General features: G+C 40.7%; 1 protein-coding gene across 8 annotated transcripts in view; it reads left to right on the top strand.

Moving 5' to 3' along the window:
* Positions 1-20,550, top strand: part of LOC135519891 (nck-associated protein 5-like) — a 117,651-nt gene that overhangs the window by 22,666 nt on the left and 74,435 nt on the right. For 7 of the 8 annotated variants that reach the window (XM_064945103.1, XM_064945101.1, XM_064945097.1 and 4 more), the window contains exons 3-5: positions 4,705-4,795; positions 6,442-6,603; positions 11,863-11,931. In XM_064945103.1, coding sequence (XP_064801175.1) covers positions 4,705-4,795; positions 6,442-6,603; positions 11,863-11,931 — 322 coding nt within the window. Of the gene's footprint in view, positions 1-4,704; positions 4,796-6,441; positions 6,604-9,758; positions 10,319-11,862; positions 11,932-20,550 lie in introns of those variants that run through there. The other variant, XM_064945098.1, reaches the window with a different exon arrangement.

Here is a 20,550-nt window from a genome sequence, read left to right as displayed (position 1 = left end):
CCTGTACCAGATGATACTAATTCATTCATTACTGCTGGTGGAGAACCAAACAATTGAAAATGCCTGACAACCTTTAATTTGGAGTGAACTAGTACACCATCTTCTTCAGTGACCCGCTTCCCCCTCTTGACAGTATTCAGCCGCAACTCCAGAATTAAAAGTGTTTTTCCTGTGGAGCTTCTGGTATCCAGACACACCTCAGTGCATTCGAAAGCTGTGGCTGCTCAGTAATGACAACCCTGGAGAGCAGAAGCCAGCATTGTGCTTTGAGTTAGTCTCTGCCTGCCTGCCTCGGATTAGCAGGGCTACAGTAGTTAGGGTCTGTCATTGGAGTGGACGGTGAAAGGGGTCACTTCACGGCCTGTTTGTAAAACTAGGGCATCCATTCACACATTGTGTGCTGGAGATGGGGGGAGGTTTTGAGAATTGTAGCCTTTGGCAGCAAAATGTTATGGTGCAGCAACAAACCATTTGGTGATAAGGTGGTTGTCCCTTTGTCTGTGGCTTCAATGGAGAAAATCTAGATAACCACACACAAGGGGAATGTGCACGTGTTGGGTTGAACGCACGCACGCACGCACGCGCGCACACACACACACACACACACACACACACACACACACACACACACACACACACACACACACACACACACACACACACACACACACACACACACACACACACACACACACACAGGTGTGCAGAAATCACACATGCATGCACACACACATTAACCAAATGCTTGCAACATTAGCAACGTTTCACAATCAGATATGTAATGCTTTATCCCTTGTAATGCAAGAGGGTTAAGTGGTCCCAGACCCCAATACACATTTAACAATACCTAGCAGTATATCTGTCAGGCCTCTTTGTGCGATTACTGTTTTTCTCGATTGCCTAACACTCGTAACAGGGATAACTTTTGCAAACAGTAAAACACAGCCCTCTAAACTGCAAGTGCGTTTGCCAAAACAACACATTTCTCTTGCTAACACTATCAACACTTAAAATACTTGCCACAATATTAAATAACTATCAAAACCGTATAATCTTACCATTTATGAGATAACGGCTCAACAAATACTAACCATAACCATCAATAGGCTAAATTTGTCTATGAGAAATAATTAATGGTACAAGATGGTAATCAAACATTTTATAGAAGAGCTGTATTCTTATGCTTTACTCTTATCCATGCTTTTCACGGTGGAATTCCCTCTTCACATGACTTTACTATAGACAGATGAGGACAAGGGCAGACAGAGTACACCAAAAAGCCAACACTGAAACACACTGAAGCACTAAGTCGCCAGGACTTGTTTTTTTTGTTGTGTTTTTGGATCTTGGTCAAGAAAAGGTGGTAAGAGGTCACCACAACGTGGACCTAGCATGATCCCAATCCAGGAAGGGACATTCCACCTGATTGTATTTCTGTCCCTTAAGTTGATTTGTGGCTCTGATGTTTCGATGCTGACACGGTTAGTGGTCCAACAGTAATGCAGTAAAAAAAAAACTCAATTAAAACAGGGTGCTTTACTAGGGGTGCTTTACAAGCCCGGTGATGGTATAACCTGCCTCCTTTCCTATCTGTGTGGCAGTAAGCCAGCTATATGTTTACGGGAATGTGTTTGTGCGTTTACATATTTACATTGTCCGTCCGTCCATCCATCCGCCTGTCCGTCCCTTTGCGCTCTGTCTGTCTGTCTGAATAGGTTGTCTGTCTGAACATTTGTGTCCGTCTAAATGGTCTGTCTGACTGGAAAGACGACTCATAATATAGCCTTGTTTTAGTAATCCATGAAAACAAGACAACTGTTGTTTTCGGTCGTATCTTGGTCGTATCTTTTAACAACGTTTCTATAGTTTGCCGTGCATACTTGATAGAAAGCAGTGAGCACATGACACAGTAGAACAGGGACTACTGTCTCAGTTCCGATATTTTGTAAAATTGTAAGTCCTGTATGAGCAAAATAACATTATCTTTAGAGGAGTTCATCAAACTCCATCCAGAGTGCAACATTGAGCTAAATAAAGGCTATTACTGATGAACTGATTACGAGTAAAGGCCTTAAACGTTGCATTGACCTTGCCCTTGAGGAATTCCGTTTTTTGGACAGATGGAAGAGGGCTTCACTCCCAACCTTTATCCCTGCCAGGCCCAGAGTCATGGGATAGGGTTGTCACAGGGGCCTCCTTTTTAGTGAATAGTCGAACAGAGGGTGGAACATGTCATTTTCCAATTCCGGGAGCACTCAGGCTCACATTATTCCTCACTGGCCTACATAAAGAGGCCGGAGACCCACTTTTACCAAATGCCCACTCATACACACGGATTGCTAACCGAATCCCAATATGAATACAGTATGGACCTGAGGAATATTTGCACCATGTTTATAGCGTCATTTAGAGGGAACAACAATGTCCCAGAATTTGGATGGAAAAACAGCATGGGGTAAGTGGTTGACTGTATTATAAGAGGAGTTTTAATTTTTTATTGAGGGTGAAGATAAACAATAGCTTAGTTGAAGAGCATGTCATTTTATATGGATTGCCATGTATGAAGTAGGACAGAGCCGAGACGTAATGAGACAGCGAATATAATGAATGAGACATTGCTGTGATGTTCAGAGAACGGTATCATACAGTATGTGACTGGATAAAGAGAGTGAGAATGAGATGTAGTGAGACAAAGCTGTGATACATGGAAAAGCGCGCAAATGGGGATAAGATATTCTGAATGAGACAAAGCTGAGCTGTAGTGAGACTATTATGTCCCGCATACCAGTCTCACTGAGAAAGCGATATCTGCGAATGAAACAGTAATGTGACACAAAGCACCAAGCTGCCATAGGTTAGCCCGGGAGTCAAGTACAGCATGACAAGTGAATGGATAGCAGGTAAAAGGACAGAGAGGAGAGTGTGATTGTTATACAAGCTTCAAGAAGAGGGGCTCGCTCAGCAGGGTTGAGAAGAGGTTATGGCTAAACGTCACGAGGACAAATCAACAAGGGTCCAAATTATTTCAGTAAAGTACTCACACATCATGATGCAAACACTTGATACCGTTTAGCGACTTCTGTGCTTAAGTAACTACAAGCTATGTCACACAGTGAGCCAGTCATTTCTAGTAATATGTCTAAAAAATACATTGAATTGAATGTATTAATTAGAGTAAAGTACTATAAAACCAAAATGGTGTGCATTGTTTCATTATTCCATTTGGTTACTTTCCTTTAAGTTTATTGTTATTTTTAATTTTGTACTTTTTACCCCATATTCTCCCCAATTACATGATGTCCAAATGGTAGTGACAGTCTTGTCCCGTTGCTGCAACTCCCATACGGACTCCATAGACGTGAAGGTCGAGAGCCATACGCCCTCCGAAACACGACCCTGCCAAGCCGCACCTCTTCTTGACACATTTCTTGCTTAACCCAGCCCCACCACTGTGTCGGAGGAAACACCGTACAACGGGCGACCGTATCAGCGTGCATGCGCCCGGACCGCCACAGGAGTCACTAGATTGTGATGGGACAAGGACATCCCGGCCAGCCAAACGCTCCCCTAACCTGGACGACACTGGGCCAGTTGTGCGTCTTCTCATGGGTCTCCCGATCATTGCCGGCTATGATACAGCCTGGGATCTGTAGTGACGCCTCAAGCACTGTAGTACCTTAGACCGCTTTGCCACTCGGGAGGCACCTTTTCTTTGTTTTTACTTGGCATTTTTTTTGCAAATTCCTGCTAGTCAAGTATGAGTCGGTTGTTCACTTCCTCTCCTGTTCATTTGCTGGGTAGTTTGCAGGTCAGTGCCAGTGTCTCCAATACCCAAGACCTTCCCTCAAAGAGTTGCCTGGCAAGACTGTCAAAGGCCTGGTCACAGTTAGCTGGGTTGGACTAATATCCGTGCCACATGCATCAAGTGGAGAAAAGTTGCTATGGAAATAACCAGGAAAAATGTCACTGAGCACAGTATTATGAGAAACATGGTCGGTGTCTCTCAAGCATCCAGCGCTCTAAGGGAAAGCAATTAAAAATACGTAAACAAGGATCTGCCAGTTTAATGAGGACTAAGAGCTCAAATATCAGCTAGCATGATGGTTGTTTGCAAAGGTTACTAACTGAAGGGCAAAGTCTTCACCAACAGAGAAATCTAAAGTATGATACAATGGGTTAGAGTCCAAATATTTTGGGGCTATGATCTTATTCATTGACGACTGAGGTGTCTTTGTAGGCTACTTGTTGTTAGTTAAGGTTTAAGTTTAGGTTTTGGCAATGTGGTTACATATAACGCATTCATGATGCTTAAATAATAGTTATTTCAGGTGTAAAAGAGTGATGCCTTTTACACTAGAAGAAAGTGTTACTTTGTTCTGTTTGTTGACACTGTCCTGGGTGTCGATCTGAAACACATTCAATGTCATCTTCATGACGTGCTGTTACATGTATTTATTTCTCCTACCATATACTGTATGAACCAGCCTATTGTGCCCATACTGTTGCTTAGACCTGGATCGTGTTCATTAGGCATCAAACGGAAGAAAACTGTCTGACACAGGAAGGGACTACCTTACGTATCCAGTAAGAAAGGCTCATTTTAGTTTTCTGTTGCAAAACATTTAAAAAAATAACATTTTCCTTCAAGCTTGTTTATTCCACATTCTATGTTCTGATTGGTGCCCTTGCTCTGTGTGCCTGCAGCATGGGGGAGATGGTGAGGACCCTGCTACAGAACCAGGACACACTGGAGGGCCCCAGTGCGGATCCATTAGACCTCATGAAGGCCTACAAGGTACAGCACTGACCATATTGGTTTATTTGCTTTCTGTTTATGTTGTTTAACTAAATAAATAAATACAATTTTTGATGCAAGTATGCAAAAACGTGATAAATCACCTTCCAGGTTCTGTAATTAACAGTGTAGGATAAAAGGTTTGTGAACAGAGATTTTTTGCGCGAAATGATCATATCACGAAGACAAATATGAACTTTCAGTTCACTGTCATCGGCAATCCCCTGTAATAGCTTACTGTACATACAGTAGCATGGGGATAGGGTATTTGGTAGAGACAGTGGGAAGAGTGGTCACCCTTAGGCTAGATTCTATCAAATCTCCTGATGAATGTCATATACTGTAGCAGCTTAGGTCAGTCACACATTCTGACACCAATGCAGTGACCGCCAAGAGCAGGTACGACCACTGGGGTTATTCGAACCCTAGTCACCTGGCTCCAAGGCAAGTACGCTAACCACAGTCCCAAAATAGTTCATAAATAGGGGAACGCTACCAACTCATTCAAAATTCCAGGGTCGTTACAATATAATACATTGATGGGGTCCTATTGTATTGTCAAACATTTCACCATGATCTCTCTGCAAGATGTTATTTAGTTTTTTTTCTATAACCCATTGTGGGGTCTTTGGCCACAATTCAGGTTTTAAGTACCTTTAACATATTGTTAATCCGAATGAATGGGAAAGTGGCTGGATTTTAAGACACACTTATGTAACACTGGACTACACTGCATGTATAAGTAATTATGAGGGACGTATGGGTCACTGGAGACCTTACTATTTGTCTACTGGACGGTTGCTTGGTTTTGAGAAAGTTGCAATGCGGTGAAAACTAAATCGATTTGCAGCTATGATGTTTCGTGGACTCGACAGTACACCACGCCCTCACACGCCTTTTTCGATTACTCCATATCTCGAACAGTTGTGGTATGCAACAGACTGTTGTAAGTAGCGAGGGTAAAAGTGTTTGACATAAAAAACGAACACAGCGTAGTACAAATGCCAATAAGCCTCATAATTCAAATGCATTTTCAATCATCAGAGCTTTTAAAGTTAGTTCACAATACTTCATGGAAGGAAGGTATTTCATAATGTTACAGATAATTAATGCCAAGTTGTTTATGGGTCAATAAATAAACATTGGGGGGGTGGGGTGGGGTCAACCAAGGACAAGCCCTATGAGTTATGGTGGCAAAATGGTGAAATGAGCAGCCAGCAAAATAAGAAGTAGCCTACTGTGTTAGTGGTGGCTATGAAACCAACTATAATTGTGTAGAGGCAGTTAAAAAATATCAAATGTAACATCAAACAAATCCTGTGATTGCTTTTCTTGGAAGGAGTCAAAAATAGTATGAATTGCAAGTCTTAATTTCCATGCCTTCACAGTTCTTGTAGCTACATCCATATCCAGCAAACTGCATATGGAGAACAGCAGTTCACCTTCTGCATATGATGAAATAAAATCCATACTGTAGGCCAAATTCTATATATTTCTATTAATACTTTGTGTACATGTACAAGTATCTTGTATGTTGGAGAAAATAGACGAGGCAAATAGCCCCTTAGTTCCAATAGGCAATGCAAGACAAAAATAGTTTCAGCAACTTTGTGGCTCCCTGCAACCCCTCTCTCTCTTTGGTTTAGGACAAACTCCTGGAGGAGATGTGGAAACAGCAGGACAGTCTGGAGGGCCCACTGCCCCCCACGAAAGAAAGGAGGCCCAACTCTCCAGGAGCCATCAGTAGGGGACACGGGGAGGACTACGACGAGACCAATCCCATTCTAGAGCGTCTGCGGGCCCTTGAGGTAAGCTCAGGCACAGGAGAGTCTATTTTCCCCTTACTACCTCTCTCCATCCTCTCTTATGGATACCTCATAGGGTTAATTACCAATATAAATGTTTGGTTATATTCGAAGTTAGCTCATTTTATTATATCATTCGGATCATGATACAAGCATAAATTAAGAGTAGATAAAGTGCCGGTAACAATGGTGTTACTTGTACTGTATGTAGGTCTGAGACGGACAACCAAGTAGAAATGCACTTGATTCTACTAATTAAAGCCGATTGGTCAAGCTTTGATTAGTTGAACCAGGTGTGTTACTGCTTGTGTGGAGCAAAAGCCTGCCCCTACACTGGACATGTGTGCATCTTTAATCTGAATATGGCCCATAAAGAGAACATTTAAAGTTCTCCAAAGGTTATATGAGGATACCATAGTGCAGTGGGCACCGTACTGAAGGGGATAGTATCTGGCCTGTCAGAAACACTTTGATAACTATACATATTCATTCTGTCTGTTGAAGCTGCCAGGTATCATTCCTTAGACCGTCAATCGTACTTTAGTCTGGCTGATTCCATTATGAGCTAAGAGCTCATTGAATACATAGTCCCAGGTTAATGCAGAAAGAGGCTTGATGAAAAGATGACAGTGATTCTATTCATTATATTATATTCAACTTTATTCATTCTTTGGGTCCATTTCAGTATTTTTTATGTGAAAAGGCCTGAGTATATTCATGCAGAGAGGAATGGGTCTGACTTGAAAGTACTTAGTCATATCCAGTATGTGATAATTCAGTAACGAACTAGTAGTTAACATTTGAAGCCACTGTTCCTTTGAATATATTCCTCATTCACACCTGCTCTACAGAAAGCTAACATGAGTTACAAACTGTCTGCAGATCCCAGATCAGTTATATTTTGGGGGCCCTAAGCGAGACTTGGTAACTTTGTGGGCATTTTAGTACCCCCAATCTTGGCAGTGGATAATGTTTTTGCAGTGTTATTAAACTTAATTTCCTGTAATTCTTCACATTTTGCCACGGAGCGGAGAAAATGTTACAGTTTTAAGACAAATTTCATGCAATTCTACTCATTTTGCTTTTGGGTGGAGAGAAATGTTTGCAGTTTCAAAGGTAATATTGCAATTTTGCGTGGAGGTGAAGATAAACTTTAGCAGTTTTAAAGCAAATTTCCTGCAAGTGTACACATTTTTCCCTGATTTATGCCATGTTCAAATTATATCTGAGTGAGAGTGACCAACGAAATCAATAGGGGGTCCCCTGGATTTCAGGACCCCTGAGAACATGCCCTGTGTGCCCGGTCGGTAATTTGGTGATGTTTACTACAAGGTTTAGATAGCTGGCTAGGCAAACTTACCTACAGTAGCAATCTAAAACATGTTATGGTTCATGGGAAAATTGAGTGACTGTCAGTAACCATGTTTCCATCCACAGTTTTTAAGTCATACCGTATAAAAAAAATCACGATAGCTGTGATGGAAACAGGAAGTTTTGGTACAATTTATAAATGCAGACAGAAAATTTGTCAGTTCGACATGGTGGGATCTTTGAGTGTCGGTAAAATGAATTATGATCGAAATAGCGGTAATTATATAATTACCATCATGTCGAAGTAAACTTTAAGTCACACGATGATATGTGGTGTGGTCCTCCCACTGCGATTTGGGAAACCACGCAGTTTTTTAGGCTACAGATTAAATAAATTACAATGAACTTCACAGGGTGTTGAAAGTGCAGTGTGATCTTGATGCTCCTTTCCAGTAAAATAGAGGGTGTTATTCTGGTGACATGATGATCGATGCTTGAATGGTGGAACAAACTCCCTCACGACGCCAGGACAGCGGAGTCTGCCATTTGACAAATAAAATATATATTGCATGGAAACAGGAAGTTTTGGTACAATTATAAATGCACATGGTGGGATCTTTGAGTGTCCATCATTGAGACCAGAAAGTGCAGTGTGATCTTGATGTAGGCTAATTTGTTATTTAACTCAACAGTTTTAGTGAAAAAACTTTAGATGTTTATTCGGTAAATGCGAAAAAGTACATTTTGTGTGCACTAATTCAAGAGTGTGCAGAGCTGTCATCAAGGCAAAGGGTGACTACTTTGAAGAATCTCAAATGTAAAGTATTTTTTGATTTGTTTAACACTTTTGCTTACTACATGATTCCATAAGTGTTATTTCATAGTTTTGATGTCTACACTATTATTCTACAATGTAGAAAACAGTCACAAAAAAAGAAAAAACCCTTGAATTATTAGGTGTGTTCAAACGTTTGACTGGTACTGTACATGTGACTAAATTAAATCATTTTTTACCCGTTTTTTTCATGAAATAGGAAAAGTTAGGGACTCACGCACTGGATAAAAACGTACGATGAGGAGAAATAGTTAAACTTCAAGGTATTTTTGATCTGCCTTTGCTTTAACAGTTCGTACAGGGAGGATTTAGTAACTTTGCCCCACGCCATTTGAATGTGAATGTGATTTAGGGCTATCATATTCATATTCACATTCACACCGATACCCCATCCAGATGCTCAATAAATCAGCAGGATTAATGGACTATTATATCCCATCCCCATTAATTAGACTGGATTAATGAAAACATTGTCATCTAACTCAGCAGTAGTTTTAATTGTATTACAATGGAATGTATTTGGAGTCAGGAGGAAAATGTTCACATTTGATTTAGCATGCAAGTGTCACGATTGTTGTCGTCATGGAAAGGACCGGACCAAGGTGCAGCATGGTGAGCGTACATTTCCTTTTATTAGATAAATGTCACCAACAAAACAAAGAACATGGAAACGACCGTGAAGCTTACTTAGGCTATAATGCCACTAACAAAGACAACTACCCACAAATACAAAAGGAAAAAAGGCTGCCTAAGTATGATTCCCAATCAGAGACAACGATAGACAGCTGTCCCTGATTGAGAACCATACCCGGCCAAAACATTGAAACAACAAACATAGAGTTTCCCACCCTAGTAACACCCTGACCAACCAAATATAGAGAATAAAAAGATCTCTACGGTCAGGGCATGACAGCAAGCATGACCATTACTTCCATAAACTGGCTTCTTAAATTACATTGAATACCTTGTCTGCCTCTGTAGACGCTATTGCATATTTTATATTTTGACTTATATATTTTGGTTTCTGCTTTCCCTTTAAATTATATTTGTAAATAAACATTTAGTCTGACAATCATTGACATTATACATTGTTTCATTTAATTTCTAACTACTTCCCTAGCTTTCCAGCTGTGAAACATAAAAAAATCTAATTAAATTTTATTTGTCACATGCTTCGTAAACAACAGGTGTAGGCTGACAGTGAAATCCTTACTTACAAAGTCCTTCACAACAATGCAGAGAGAAAAATAAAGAAATAATAGAAAAATAATAACACCAGGAATTAAATCACAATGAGTAACGATGACTTGGTTATATATATATGGGGTACCAGTACCAAATCTATCTGCAGGGGTACGAGACTATTGAGGTAGCTTTCCGTGCGTTAGCAGAGAGAACAGTCTATGACTTGGGTGGCTGAAGTCTTTGACAATTTGTTGTGCCTTACTCTGACACCGACTGGTATATAGGTCCTGGATGGCAGGGAGCTCGGCCATAGTGATGAACTGGGCCATACGCACTCCCCTCTATCGCGCCTTGCGGTTGGATGCCAAGCAGTTGCCACACCAAGAGGTGATGCAGCCAGAAAATATGCTCTCAATGGTGCAGCTGTATAACTTTGTTTTATTTATTTCTTTTTTTTGGATCTGAGGGTCCATGCTAACTCTTTTCAGGGAAAGGTTGTTGTCCTGGCACCCCACTGCCAGATCACTGACCTCCTCCTTGTAGGCTGTCTCATCGTCGCCGGTGATCAGGCCTACCACCACCAAGTTTTACTTTGGATTTTCTCCCACCATATCTATTGTGTTATAGTCTCCTACATTATTTTAAACGTTTCTATCAACTTTAAAGTGTTTTCATTCCAATGGTACCAATGTCAGTGAAAACACTTGGGGGCTTCCCTGTAATCCGCCATGAACAATTTGCTGCAAACTGAAGTAAGTCAATAAACAAATGAACACAGTTCCAGCCCACTGTGCTCACCGTCTAGAGAAGCCTCTCATTTGATTCTCTTCACCACTTCAACCAAAAAAGTAATTTGTTTCTCATTTGCTTGCTGAGGAGGCGAAGAAGTGACACGGATATCTGGTTTGATACTCTGCTTTCCGCATGTCAATCAATTTAGTTATTGTTATTTTTTTAAGTTAATTCATCTAAGTTTAGATTACTCAAATTTGAACCCACTCTTATTTACATCTCATTAGTGCTAATGAACGCAAAAAGAGCTGTGGGTAGGGTAAAAATGTGGTTCACGAATACACACACACCCACACAGGCAGGCATGCACACACATTTAAAATACATAAAAACAGTGATTACATCCCAATTAAAAAACATAGTATGTATGAGAGGTCAATAAAAAATAAAAAAAATCATTGTGAGATGCTTCTATAAAATGCTCCTGTGATTTTCAACAACACCTGAGCATCAAACAAATGATTCACTTTTCCTCCCTCGCAAACCACAAACACCAAACACTTCCAGCAGTTGTCTATGATATTTACTAAGTAGCATCCCCGAGTCTCTTGGCTAGTATAATACCTTAGCTATCCCTTGAGAGATTTACTGAATTAATAATTTCAATAGAAAATCCCCTTGCTCGCTTCTGTATTCATGGAATGGATCAGTTCCTGATTGGAAACCTTCTATCAGTCATTTCGTTCCACCTGGGACACCTCCAGGAGACCTGGTGGCTCTTAGGGACGGGTTTGAGATACCACAGATTTATAGCATTATCCATTATCTGTGTATGCTTTGGCAGATAGGCCTCATAAGGCCCTTATTGACATGTGACTCCAGTGAGAAAGAGATTGTAGAATAGTAAGCAAAGAGGGGATGTACAGAATGTGTTGTGAACCAAAGGGGTTCTTCAAAGGGTTCTACCATGGGGACAGCTGAGGAACCCTTTAAAGTTTGAAGAAATAACAAACAATTCAGAGAAATAACAAACAAGAGTATAAGAGTTACCTTCAGCTCAGTCAAGAGCTGATGTGTATACAAGTGGTATATTTATCTGTAATTGTTTGCAGATTTATATTTAGAATATATTTATATGGACACGTGAAAGTGTTTTTTGTGTACATATTCAGTATATCTGGAGGTGTTTGCTATTACAGGTGGAGAACTCTGCCTTGACAAAGGAGAACGACAACCAGAGGAAGCAGTATGAACGCTGTCTGGATGAGGTGAGTGACTCTTTCATCCTCTCTCAGACATACTGACACACAAAAACAGACAAACTCACAGAAGAAGACACAGATACACAAACTCACACAGTTAAGTTAACAATCACAAGCGGAATAACTTTTACTCATTCCTTTGTAATTGTATCAACCCTTCTCAACCCATATTTTCATGAGTAAAAAGATGCTTATCAAGATATTGATCATTGTAAATGCTCTGTCGATGCAGTGCCAGAATCTAGATTGCAATCAGCTGCTGGATGAGACACAAGCAAGAATCAGGGGCAATTTATGCCAGAACTGGCATAGACTTTCAAGTTCACCAGAGTGTTTGCATCTCAATTGGCCTTATGTAGTGCACTACTTTTGACCAGGGCTCAGGTCAAAAGTAGTGCAGTATGTAGGGAATAGGGTGCCATTTGGGCTGAAGGCAGTGAGTTCGCTGGGTTTACTCTAAGCTGAAATGCTTTATAGGGTCTGGAAAGGATGAGAAATTATTGCAGTTTCCTTATGGAAACAGACAGAGAGTCTGTTTCTAACCAGTTGTTCAGGTTTTTGAATCTGTTGAGAGTTAAAGCAGCAGGTTGTGGTGCGGCAGGTAGCCTAGTGGTTAGCGCGTTGGACTAGTAACCGAAAGGTTGCAATGATCAAATCCCAGAGCTGACAAGGTGCAGTGCCAGAATGTAGATGGTCATTCTGTCATTCTGCCCCTGAACAAGGCTGTTAACCCACACTAGGCTGTCATTGAAAATAAGAATTTGTTCTTAACTGACTTGCCTAGTTAAATAAAAAGCAAGAATCCTTAGTTGCTACATACATTTTTGGACATGTAAATTAATGATATATACCCATTGACTCTTCAAGAATGTAACTTCTAAATGCCTTATGAGCTTAGTTGAACTAAAACCCCAAAATATAATCTTGGTTTAATCCAATGTTTGCAAACAAAGTAAATGTAAACAAACATGGTTAAAACATATTGATAACATGATGATGAGTCCTTGCATCCATAGCTCTGTCTATGAATTTGAGAGTGGTTACATTTCTCCAGCCCTATCCCTCAGCTTTTCACCGAAACAGGTGTGGAAAGGACACTTTGTTATTGTTTCTAAGCAGTGGGGCTCTAAGGGATGGGACCTCCTGCTCAGAAAGACTGGCTGGGAGGGATCAAGTGTGGGTTGCATGCCCTCCTTTCCTCCAACGCAAGGGCTGAGCTGATTGTCTCTCCAATCTGACAAATGGAATTGTTTTAAGAAGGTCATACCATGGGTCATTTCGCTAATTTGAATTTTAGGACCCCTTTACGTATAATATATATATATATATATATATATATATATATAGAAATTATTTAATAAAATATAGCATTTTGCCTTTACTAATACAGTCCATAGAAACACAATGAACAACACATTAATAAATACAAAACAAAATACAGGAAAAAAAGAAAGGAAAAAGAAAGGAAAAATGAAGGAATAAAGTTTTGAAGTGTCTGTCCTATATACCCCTTATTTTTGTTGGCATAAAACTACCTCCTTACTTCCATTCATTTGTGTGGGTTACCTCTAGACTAGTAGTGACACTTGTGGGGGTCGTAGAGCAAAACCGAGAACACCATTGAACACCATCCAGGCTGTATCACATCCGGATGTGATTTGGGAGCCCCGTAGGGCGGTGCACAATTGGCCCAGCGTTGTCCGGATCTGGTCGGGGTAGGCCGTCATTGTAGATAAGAATTTGTTCTTAACTGACTAGCCTAGTTAAATCAAGGTTAAATAAAAATTCAAATAAATTCTGTTCATGAGAGTCCTATTAGTTTGTTGGCCAAACTGTTTGGATGCTATTCCGGGATGTGTCCTGGTCTGACAAACAGCACTGTATTTCTTCCACTTTCACCGCAGATGCGGAAGGGTGACATAGGCGGATGCGGTGGACTGAGACGCAGCCCATGCAAAGACAGATATCTCTAGCTTAGACTGACAGATTTTGATGTTTTTTTTTCTTCTGGTGAGTCAATAGACTAGGGGGTTAATGAGGCAGTTACCATGGCGCTATCCTCTTGAATTTTAAATATTCAGGTAGAATACAAAATGTTTCGAAGCAACTGTAGTGAGAGTAATTCACTCTGTATGGGTTGAGAACTTGTTATAGTTTGTGTACGGGCTTTTTTGGCCAATCTCTCAGGGTGCTCTGTGTCATGACTTCTGAGACAAGTTGTCGTGACAGCTGGATTAAAGGGCTACATTTTCTACTGAATAAAAATTGTACCACTGAGTGTCAACTACATGTGTTGATTCAGAACCGAGTCAAGTCAAGCTAAGCTGTACTGTGTCTGCACTAGCCTAGTTATTCGTCCACCATACTTTCAGAAACAGTGCTGAAATGAACAATGTGATTTTACAGTGGGGCAAAAAAGTATTTAGTCAGCCACCAATTGTGCAAGTTCTCCCACTTAAAAAGATGAGAGAGGCCCGTAATTTTCATCATAGGTACACTTCAACTATGACAGACAAAATTAGAAAAGAAAATCACATTGTATGATTTTTAATGAATTTATTTGCAAATTATGGTGGAAAATAAGTATTTGGTCAATAACAAAAGTTTTTCTCAATACTTTGTTATATACCCTGTGTTGGCAATTACAGAGGTCAAACATTTTCCGTAAGTCTTCACAAGGTTTTCACACACTTTTACTGGTATTTTGTCCCATTCCTCCATGCAGGTCTCCTCTAGAGCAGTGATGTTTTGGGGCTGTTGCTGGGCAACATGGACCTTCAACTCCCTCCAAAGATTGTCTATGGGGTTGAGATCTGGAGACTGGCTCGGCCACTCCAGGACCTTGAAATGCTTCTTACGAAGCCACTCCTTCGTTGCCCGGGTGGTGTGTTTGGGATCATTGTCATGCTGAAAGACCCAGCCACATTTCATCTTCAATTCCCTTGCTGATGGAAGGAGGTTTTCACTCAAAATCTCACGATACATGGCCCCATTCATTCTTTCCTTTACACAGATCAGTCGTCCTGGACCCTTTGCAGAAAAACGGCCCCAAAGCATGATGTTTCCACCCCCATGCTTCACAGTAGGTATGGTGTTCTTTGGATGCAGCTCAGCATTCTTTGTCCTCAACACGACGAGTTGAGTTTTTACCAAAAGATTCTATTTTGGTTTCATCTGACCATATGACAATCTCTCAATCTTCTTATGGATCATCCAAATGCTCTCTAGCAAACCCCAGACGAGCTTGGACATGTACTGGCTTAACCAGGGGGACACGTCTGGCACTGCAGGATTTGAGTCCCCTGGCGGCGTAGTGTTTTACTGATGGTAGGCTTTGTTACTTTGGTCCCAGCTCTCTGCAGGTCATTCACTAGATCCCCCCGTGTGGTTCTGGGATTTCTTGTGATCATTTTGACCCCATGGGGTGAGATCGTGCGTGGAGCCCCAGATCGAGGGAGATTATCAGTGGTCTTGTATGTCTTCCATTTCCTAATAATTGCTCCCACAGTTGATTTCTTCAAACCAAGCTGCTTACCTATTGCAGATTCAGTCTTCCCAGCCTGGTGCAGGTCTACAATTTTGTTTCTGGTGTCCTTTGACAGCTGTTTGGTCTTGGCCATAGTGGAGTTTGGAGTGTGACTGTTTGAGGTTGTGGACAGGTGTCTTTTATACTGATAACAAGTTCAAACAGGTGCCATTAATACAGGTAATGAGTGGAGGACAGAGGAGCCTCTTAAAGAAGAAGTTATAGGTCTGTGAGAGCCAGAAATCTTGCTTGTTTGTAAATGACCAAATACTTATTTTCCACCATAATTTGCAAATAAATTCATTAAAAATCCTACAATGTGATTTTCTGGATATTTTTTTCTAATTTTGTCTGTCATAGTTGAAGTGTACCTATGATGAAAATTACAGGCATCTCTCATCTTTTTAAGTGGGAGAACATGCACAATTGGTGGCTGACTAAATACTTTATTGCCCCACTGTATTTTTAGCAGAACCAGCATGATACAGTTCTGGTTGACACAATTACAGTTCATGATACAGTTCTGGTTGACACAATCAGACAAAAAATATTATTGAAGTTTCTGTTTATGTTTACTGCTATGTGTGAATCTTCAGCCTTCCTCCCATCCTCCAGCTCTTATGAATATTACATAAGGAGAGCTTAACTCATTAGATTCAATTTTGCCATGTATAGCAGTGAATTAGTGTTCACTGTGATGCAACCAGCCAGTTCATCTTTGTCACCAGTAGCAACACATCAGCTATCACAGTACCCTCCAAAATGACCACTGTCTTCTGTAAGTATCTTAAGTCTAAAGTCACATTTCTAAAGCATCTCTGCCCTCTACCAGCTCACACAGTCAGCAATGTACAGTGCACTCAACATCACTCTTGACATCCCCAAAATGTTGAATGATCAGCACGTTCTCTGAAACTAAACTACATAATTGCTCTATTATATAACTGAGATCAAGTAATAAGTTCAAGCCCTTCATGACATTCTGCTACCTTCATTCATATTGCATATTCAAGGCTACCAACTCAACACATTTTATTTTAACTGCATGGAAGCGAACCGAGGGCCTCACATTAAAAGCCATATTCTTGAAAAGACAGGATATTTCACCATGATAATAAATAGTTTTAAAAATGTGCAATGGCAAGTTGAAATTGAAAAGGCAAAAGAGGAGACTTGACCAGGATCCAGTCGAAGTAAAATGTTTAATACAGAACTCTTGAAATGTACAGGTAGTCATGAGAATGCAAAAAGCCTGATTGTTAAAAGAACTCTTCAAGGTGTTGAAAGCATTCCAAAGGGACGCTGGCCCATGTTGACTCCAATGCTTCCCACAGTTGTGTCAAGTTGGCTAGATATCTTTTGGGTGGTGGACCATTCTTGATACATTGGAAACTGTTGATCGTGAAAACCCAGCAGTGTTGCAGTTCTTGATACAAACCGGTGCGCCTGGCAACTACTGTCATACACCATTCTAAGGCACTTAAAACAAAATTCTTGCCCTTTCACCCTCTGAATGGACTATCCCATATCAGCGGGAATTAAGTGTGTTGAGGCAGCACCCCCCCCGCCATAAAAACCCAACAACAACAAAGAAACAAAAATTCCACTAAGTAGTGCACTGGGCCTTTACTAGTACTGTATTAGCAGACCAATACAGTCGTGTTTAGTGAGGGCAAAAACATTTTTCCTGCCCCCATGTCAACAAAAAATGATCAACATCCTCCCCACCAACTAACACATCGCAGCAACCCCACACCCAAACATCTTCCTGGGGCTATGCACAATCCATGTTTCAAGGCATAAAAATCATTTTTTAATCTGTCTCCTTCCCTTCCTCTACACTGATTGAAGTGGATTTAACAAGTGACATCAATAGGGGATCATAACTTTCACCTGGATTCACCTGGTCAGTCTATGTCATGGAAAGAGCATGTGTTCTTAATTGTTTTGTACACTTCGTGTAGTCATGAGAATGCAAAATGCCTGATGGTTAAAAAAGGCAAGTGGCCCAAAAATTGCTAATAATTTTTCTTTGTTTTAAGATATAGTAATTCTGAATTACTTATACATGCATCAGTGCAGACGATGGTTGATATGAAACTGATACAACATTCAATTGAACTATGAGAACAGTGAGACATTTTCTACTTTGGATACAGTGTGGTGTTCAGCATCTTAATACCTGTTTCGGATAGGGGGCGGTATTTTCACGTCCGGATGAAAAGCGTGTCCAAAGTAAACTGCCTGCTACTCAGGCCCAGAAGCTAGGATATGCATATAATTGATAGATTTTGATAGAAAACGCTCTAAAGTTTCTAAAACTGTTAAAAGGATGTCTGTGAGTATAACAGAACCAACAGCATACCACCCTGCATACCGCTGCTGGCTTGCTTCTGAAGCTAAGCAGGGTAGGTCCTGGTCAGTCCCTGGATGGGAGACCAAGTCCTGCTGGAAGTGGTGTTGGAGGGCCAGTAGGAGGCACTCTTGCCTCTGGTCTAAAAAAATACCCCAGTACCCTGGGGCAGTGGTTGGGGACACTACCCTGTGTAGGGTGCTGTCTTTTGGATGGGACTTTAATAAACAGGTGTCCTGGCGGGTTGAAATTTGATTGCCATGTGTTTGTTTGATAGGGTGCTGTCCTCAGATAATAGAATGGTTTGCTTTCGCTGTAAAGCCTTTTTGAAATCTGACACGGTGGCTGGATTAATAAGAAGTTAAGCTTAAATTGGGTGTATTGCACTTGTGACTGTATGAAAGTTAAATATTTCTAATAATTTTTTCGCGCTCTGCAATTTCACTGGATGTTGTCCAAACGTTCTGCTAGCAGAACCCCCAGCCATAACAGGTTTTAAGGCCATTTCAAGGTTTGGATTGTCACAAGTTGAGGCCTCCATCTAGGTCAGCCTCCACAACAGGCAGGTGATAAAAGGTGTATAAGAGGATAACCTTATAAAACCTGGAGCAACACATGTGCAAACTAATCCCTTAATTATCTCTCTCCCTCTGACCAACAAACACTAGAGTTTAACCATGGCTTATGTAAGCACCTGTACTTAATGAGGGGTGTGGCCAATTTACACCTACACTGTTCCAATGCCTGGACTGCGATCAGTAAATAAAAATGTAATAGAATAAAATTGACAGGAAATGGTGTTGTAGTGAATGATCAGTTGAAAAACAGGGAGGGGTTGGGTTTGTGGGTTAAAAATGCAAACGTTCAAGTGAACTGAATGCACCCCTGTTCTAAACATATACACACACATACACACACACACACACACACACACACACACACACACACACACACACACACACACACACACACACACACACACACACACACACACACACACACACACACACACACACACACACACACACAGAAGCAGCTTGACAAAATTCTGTAGAAATGAAGATGATGTAGATGATAGTATTAACGTGGCGTCACACAGAGTTACTGGAAGTTCGGAGTTCTGACTGGGAAATTTCACTTGAACAACGCTCCAAGTCGTAATTACATGTTGGACACTCAGAGAAAATGATCTTACCCGAGTTGCCGAGGGAGTGGCATTTCAGCACTGACCTTTCACCTTTTCAACTAAAAGATTTCAATAAATCTGTTTTTTAGAATTACAAACTTATCAATAAAGATAATGTAGCTAGTTTCACCATATTGTCAATGTTAAGCAAGCAAGTGAACTTTATTATTAGCAACGTTAGCTTGCTTTTCTAGAAAGCTAAAATTGTATTGGTTCAATAATGACTCTGACTTTAATAGCATTTGAACACAGTCATGTCAGACTCACGACTTCTTAGTGACAGTTCAAAATTTACTGGGGTGGGTTGTCCAAAGTAGGGGACGGTTGTGTGTTTTTGTATTGGGCACAAAGGAGGGTGGTGCATTTATTTCCCTGGTTTACATTCACCCTTTTCCAGGTTTTATTATATGTACTGAATAGAAATACAAATCTGTCATGCAACAATTTCAAAGATTTGACTTATTTACAGTTCACATAAGGAAATCAGTCAATTGAAATAAATGTATTAGGCCCTAATCTATGGATTTCACATGACAGGGCAGGGGTAAAGCCATGGGTGGATGTGGGAGGGCATAAGCCCACCCACTTGGCATCCAGGCCCACCCACTGAGGATTCTAGCCCAGCCAATCAGAATGAGTTTTTACCCACAAAAGGGCTTTATTACAGATAGAAATACCTCTCAGCACCCCCCACCCCCTTCACACTATCCCGCAGGTGAAGAAGCCGGATGTGGAGTGGTGGTGTGGTTGCACATGATCTGTGGTTGTGAGGACGGTTGGATGTACTGGCAAATTCTCTAAAACAATGTGGAAGGCAGCTTATGGTGGAGAAATGAAAATTAAATTCTCTGGGCACTGCTCTGGTGGATATTCCTGCAGTCAGCATGCCAATTGCATCTATGGCATTATGTTTTGTGACAAAACTGCAAATTTTAAAGTGGCCTTTAATTGTCCCCATCACAAGGTGCACATGTGTAATTAGCATACCGTTTTATCAGCTTCTTGATATGCCACATCTGTTAGGAGGCTGGGTTATCTTGGCAAAGGAGACAGAAACAGAAATGTAAACAAATTTGTGCAAAAATATTTTGAGAAATAAGCTTTTTCTGTGAATGGAAAATGTCTGAGATTTTTATTCATGAAACATGGGACCAACACATTTATCTGCTTGCGTGCGCCTCCCCCATATGAATGTGTTTTGGTACTTCCCTTATGAAATTGACTACGCTTTACCGCGCACTAACTATGCTACAGGTCAATATTGTCTATCCTGCCCACTCTCCACTATTCATAGTGACAATATGCTAACTAGCAATCATACCACATAAAATCATTCAAAGTTGCACCAATTTTCAATTATCATAAGCAGAGAGGCCTGGTAAGTCATTGTGCATGAAAGAACAGTGAAGAGATGAGACGGCTCAAAAAGCTACCCTCTTGATCTTGTTTAGGGACAGCACAATTATCCTACCTAGACGAGCCTACAACACCATATTGCAATGAATAATTGCATTATTGTTTTCAAGTGAGTATAAAATTATACTTTAGGCTGTAAACTGA

This window comes from Oncorhynchus masou, chromosome 29 (genome assembly GCF_036934945.1).
Source record: "Oncorhynchus masou masou isolate Uvic2021 chromosome 29, UVic_Omas_1.1, whole genome shotgun sequence".
NCBI classification, from domain to species: domain Eukaryota; kingdom Metazoa; phylum Chordata; class Actinopteri; order Salmoniformes; family Salmonidae; genus Oncorhynchus; species Oncorhynchus masou.
The sequence above is the reverse complement of the archived record's forward strand: the minus strand, read 5'-3'. Positions and strand labels throughout refer to the sequence as shown.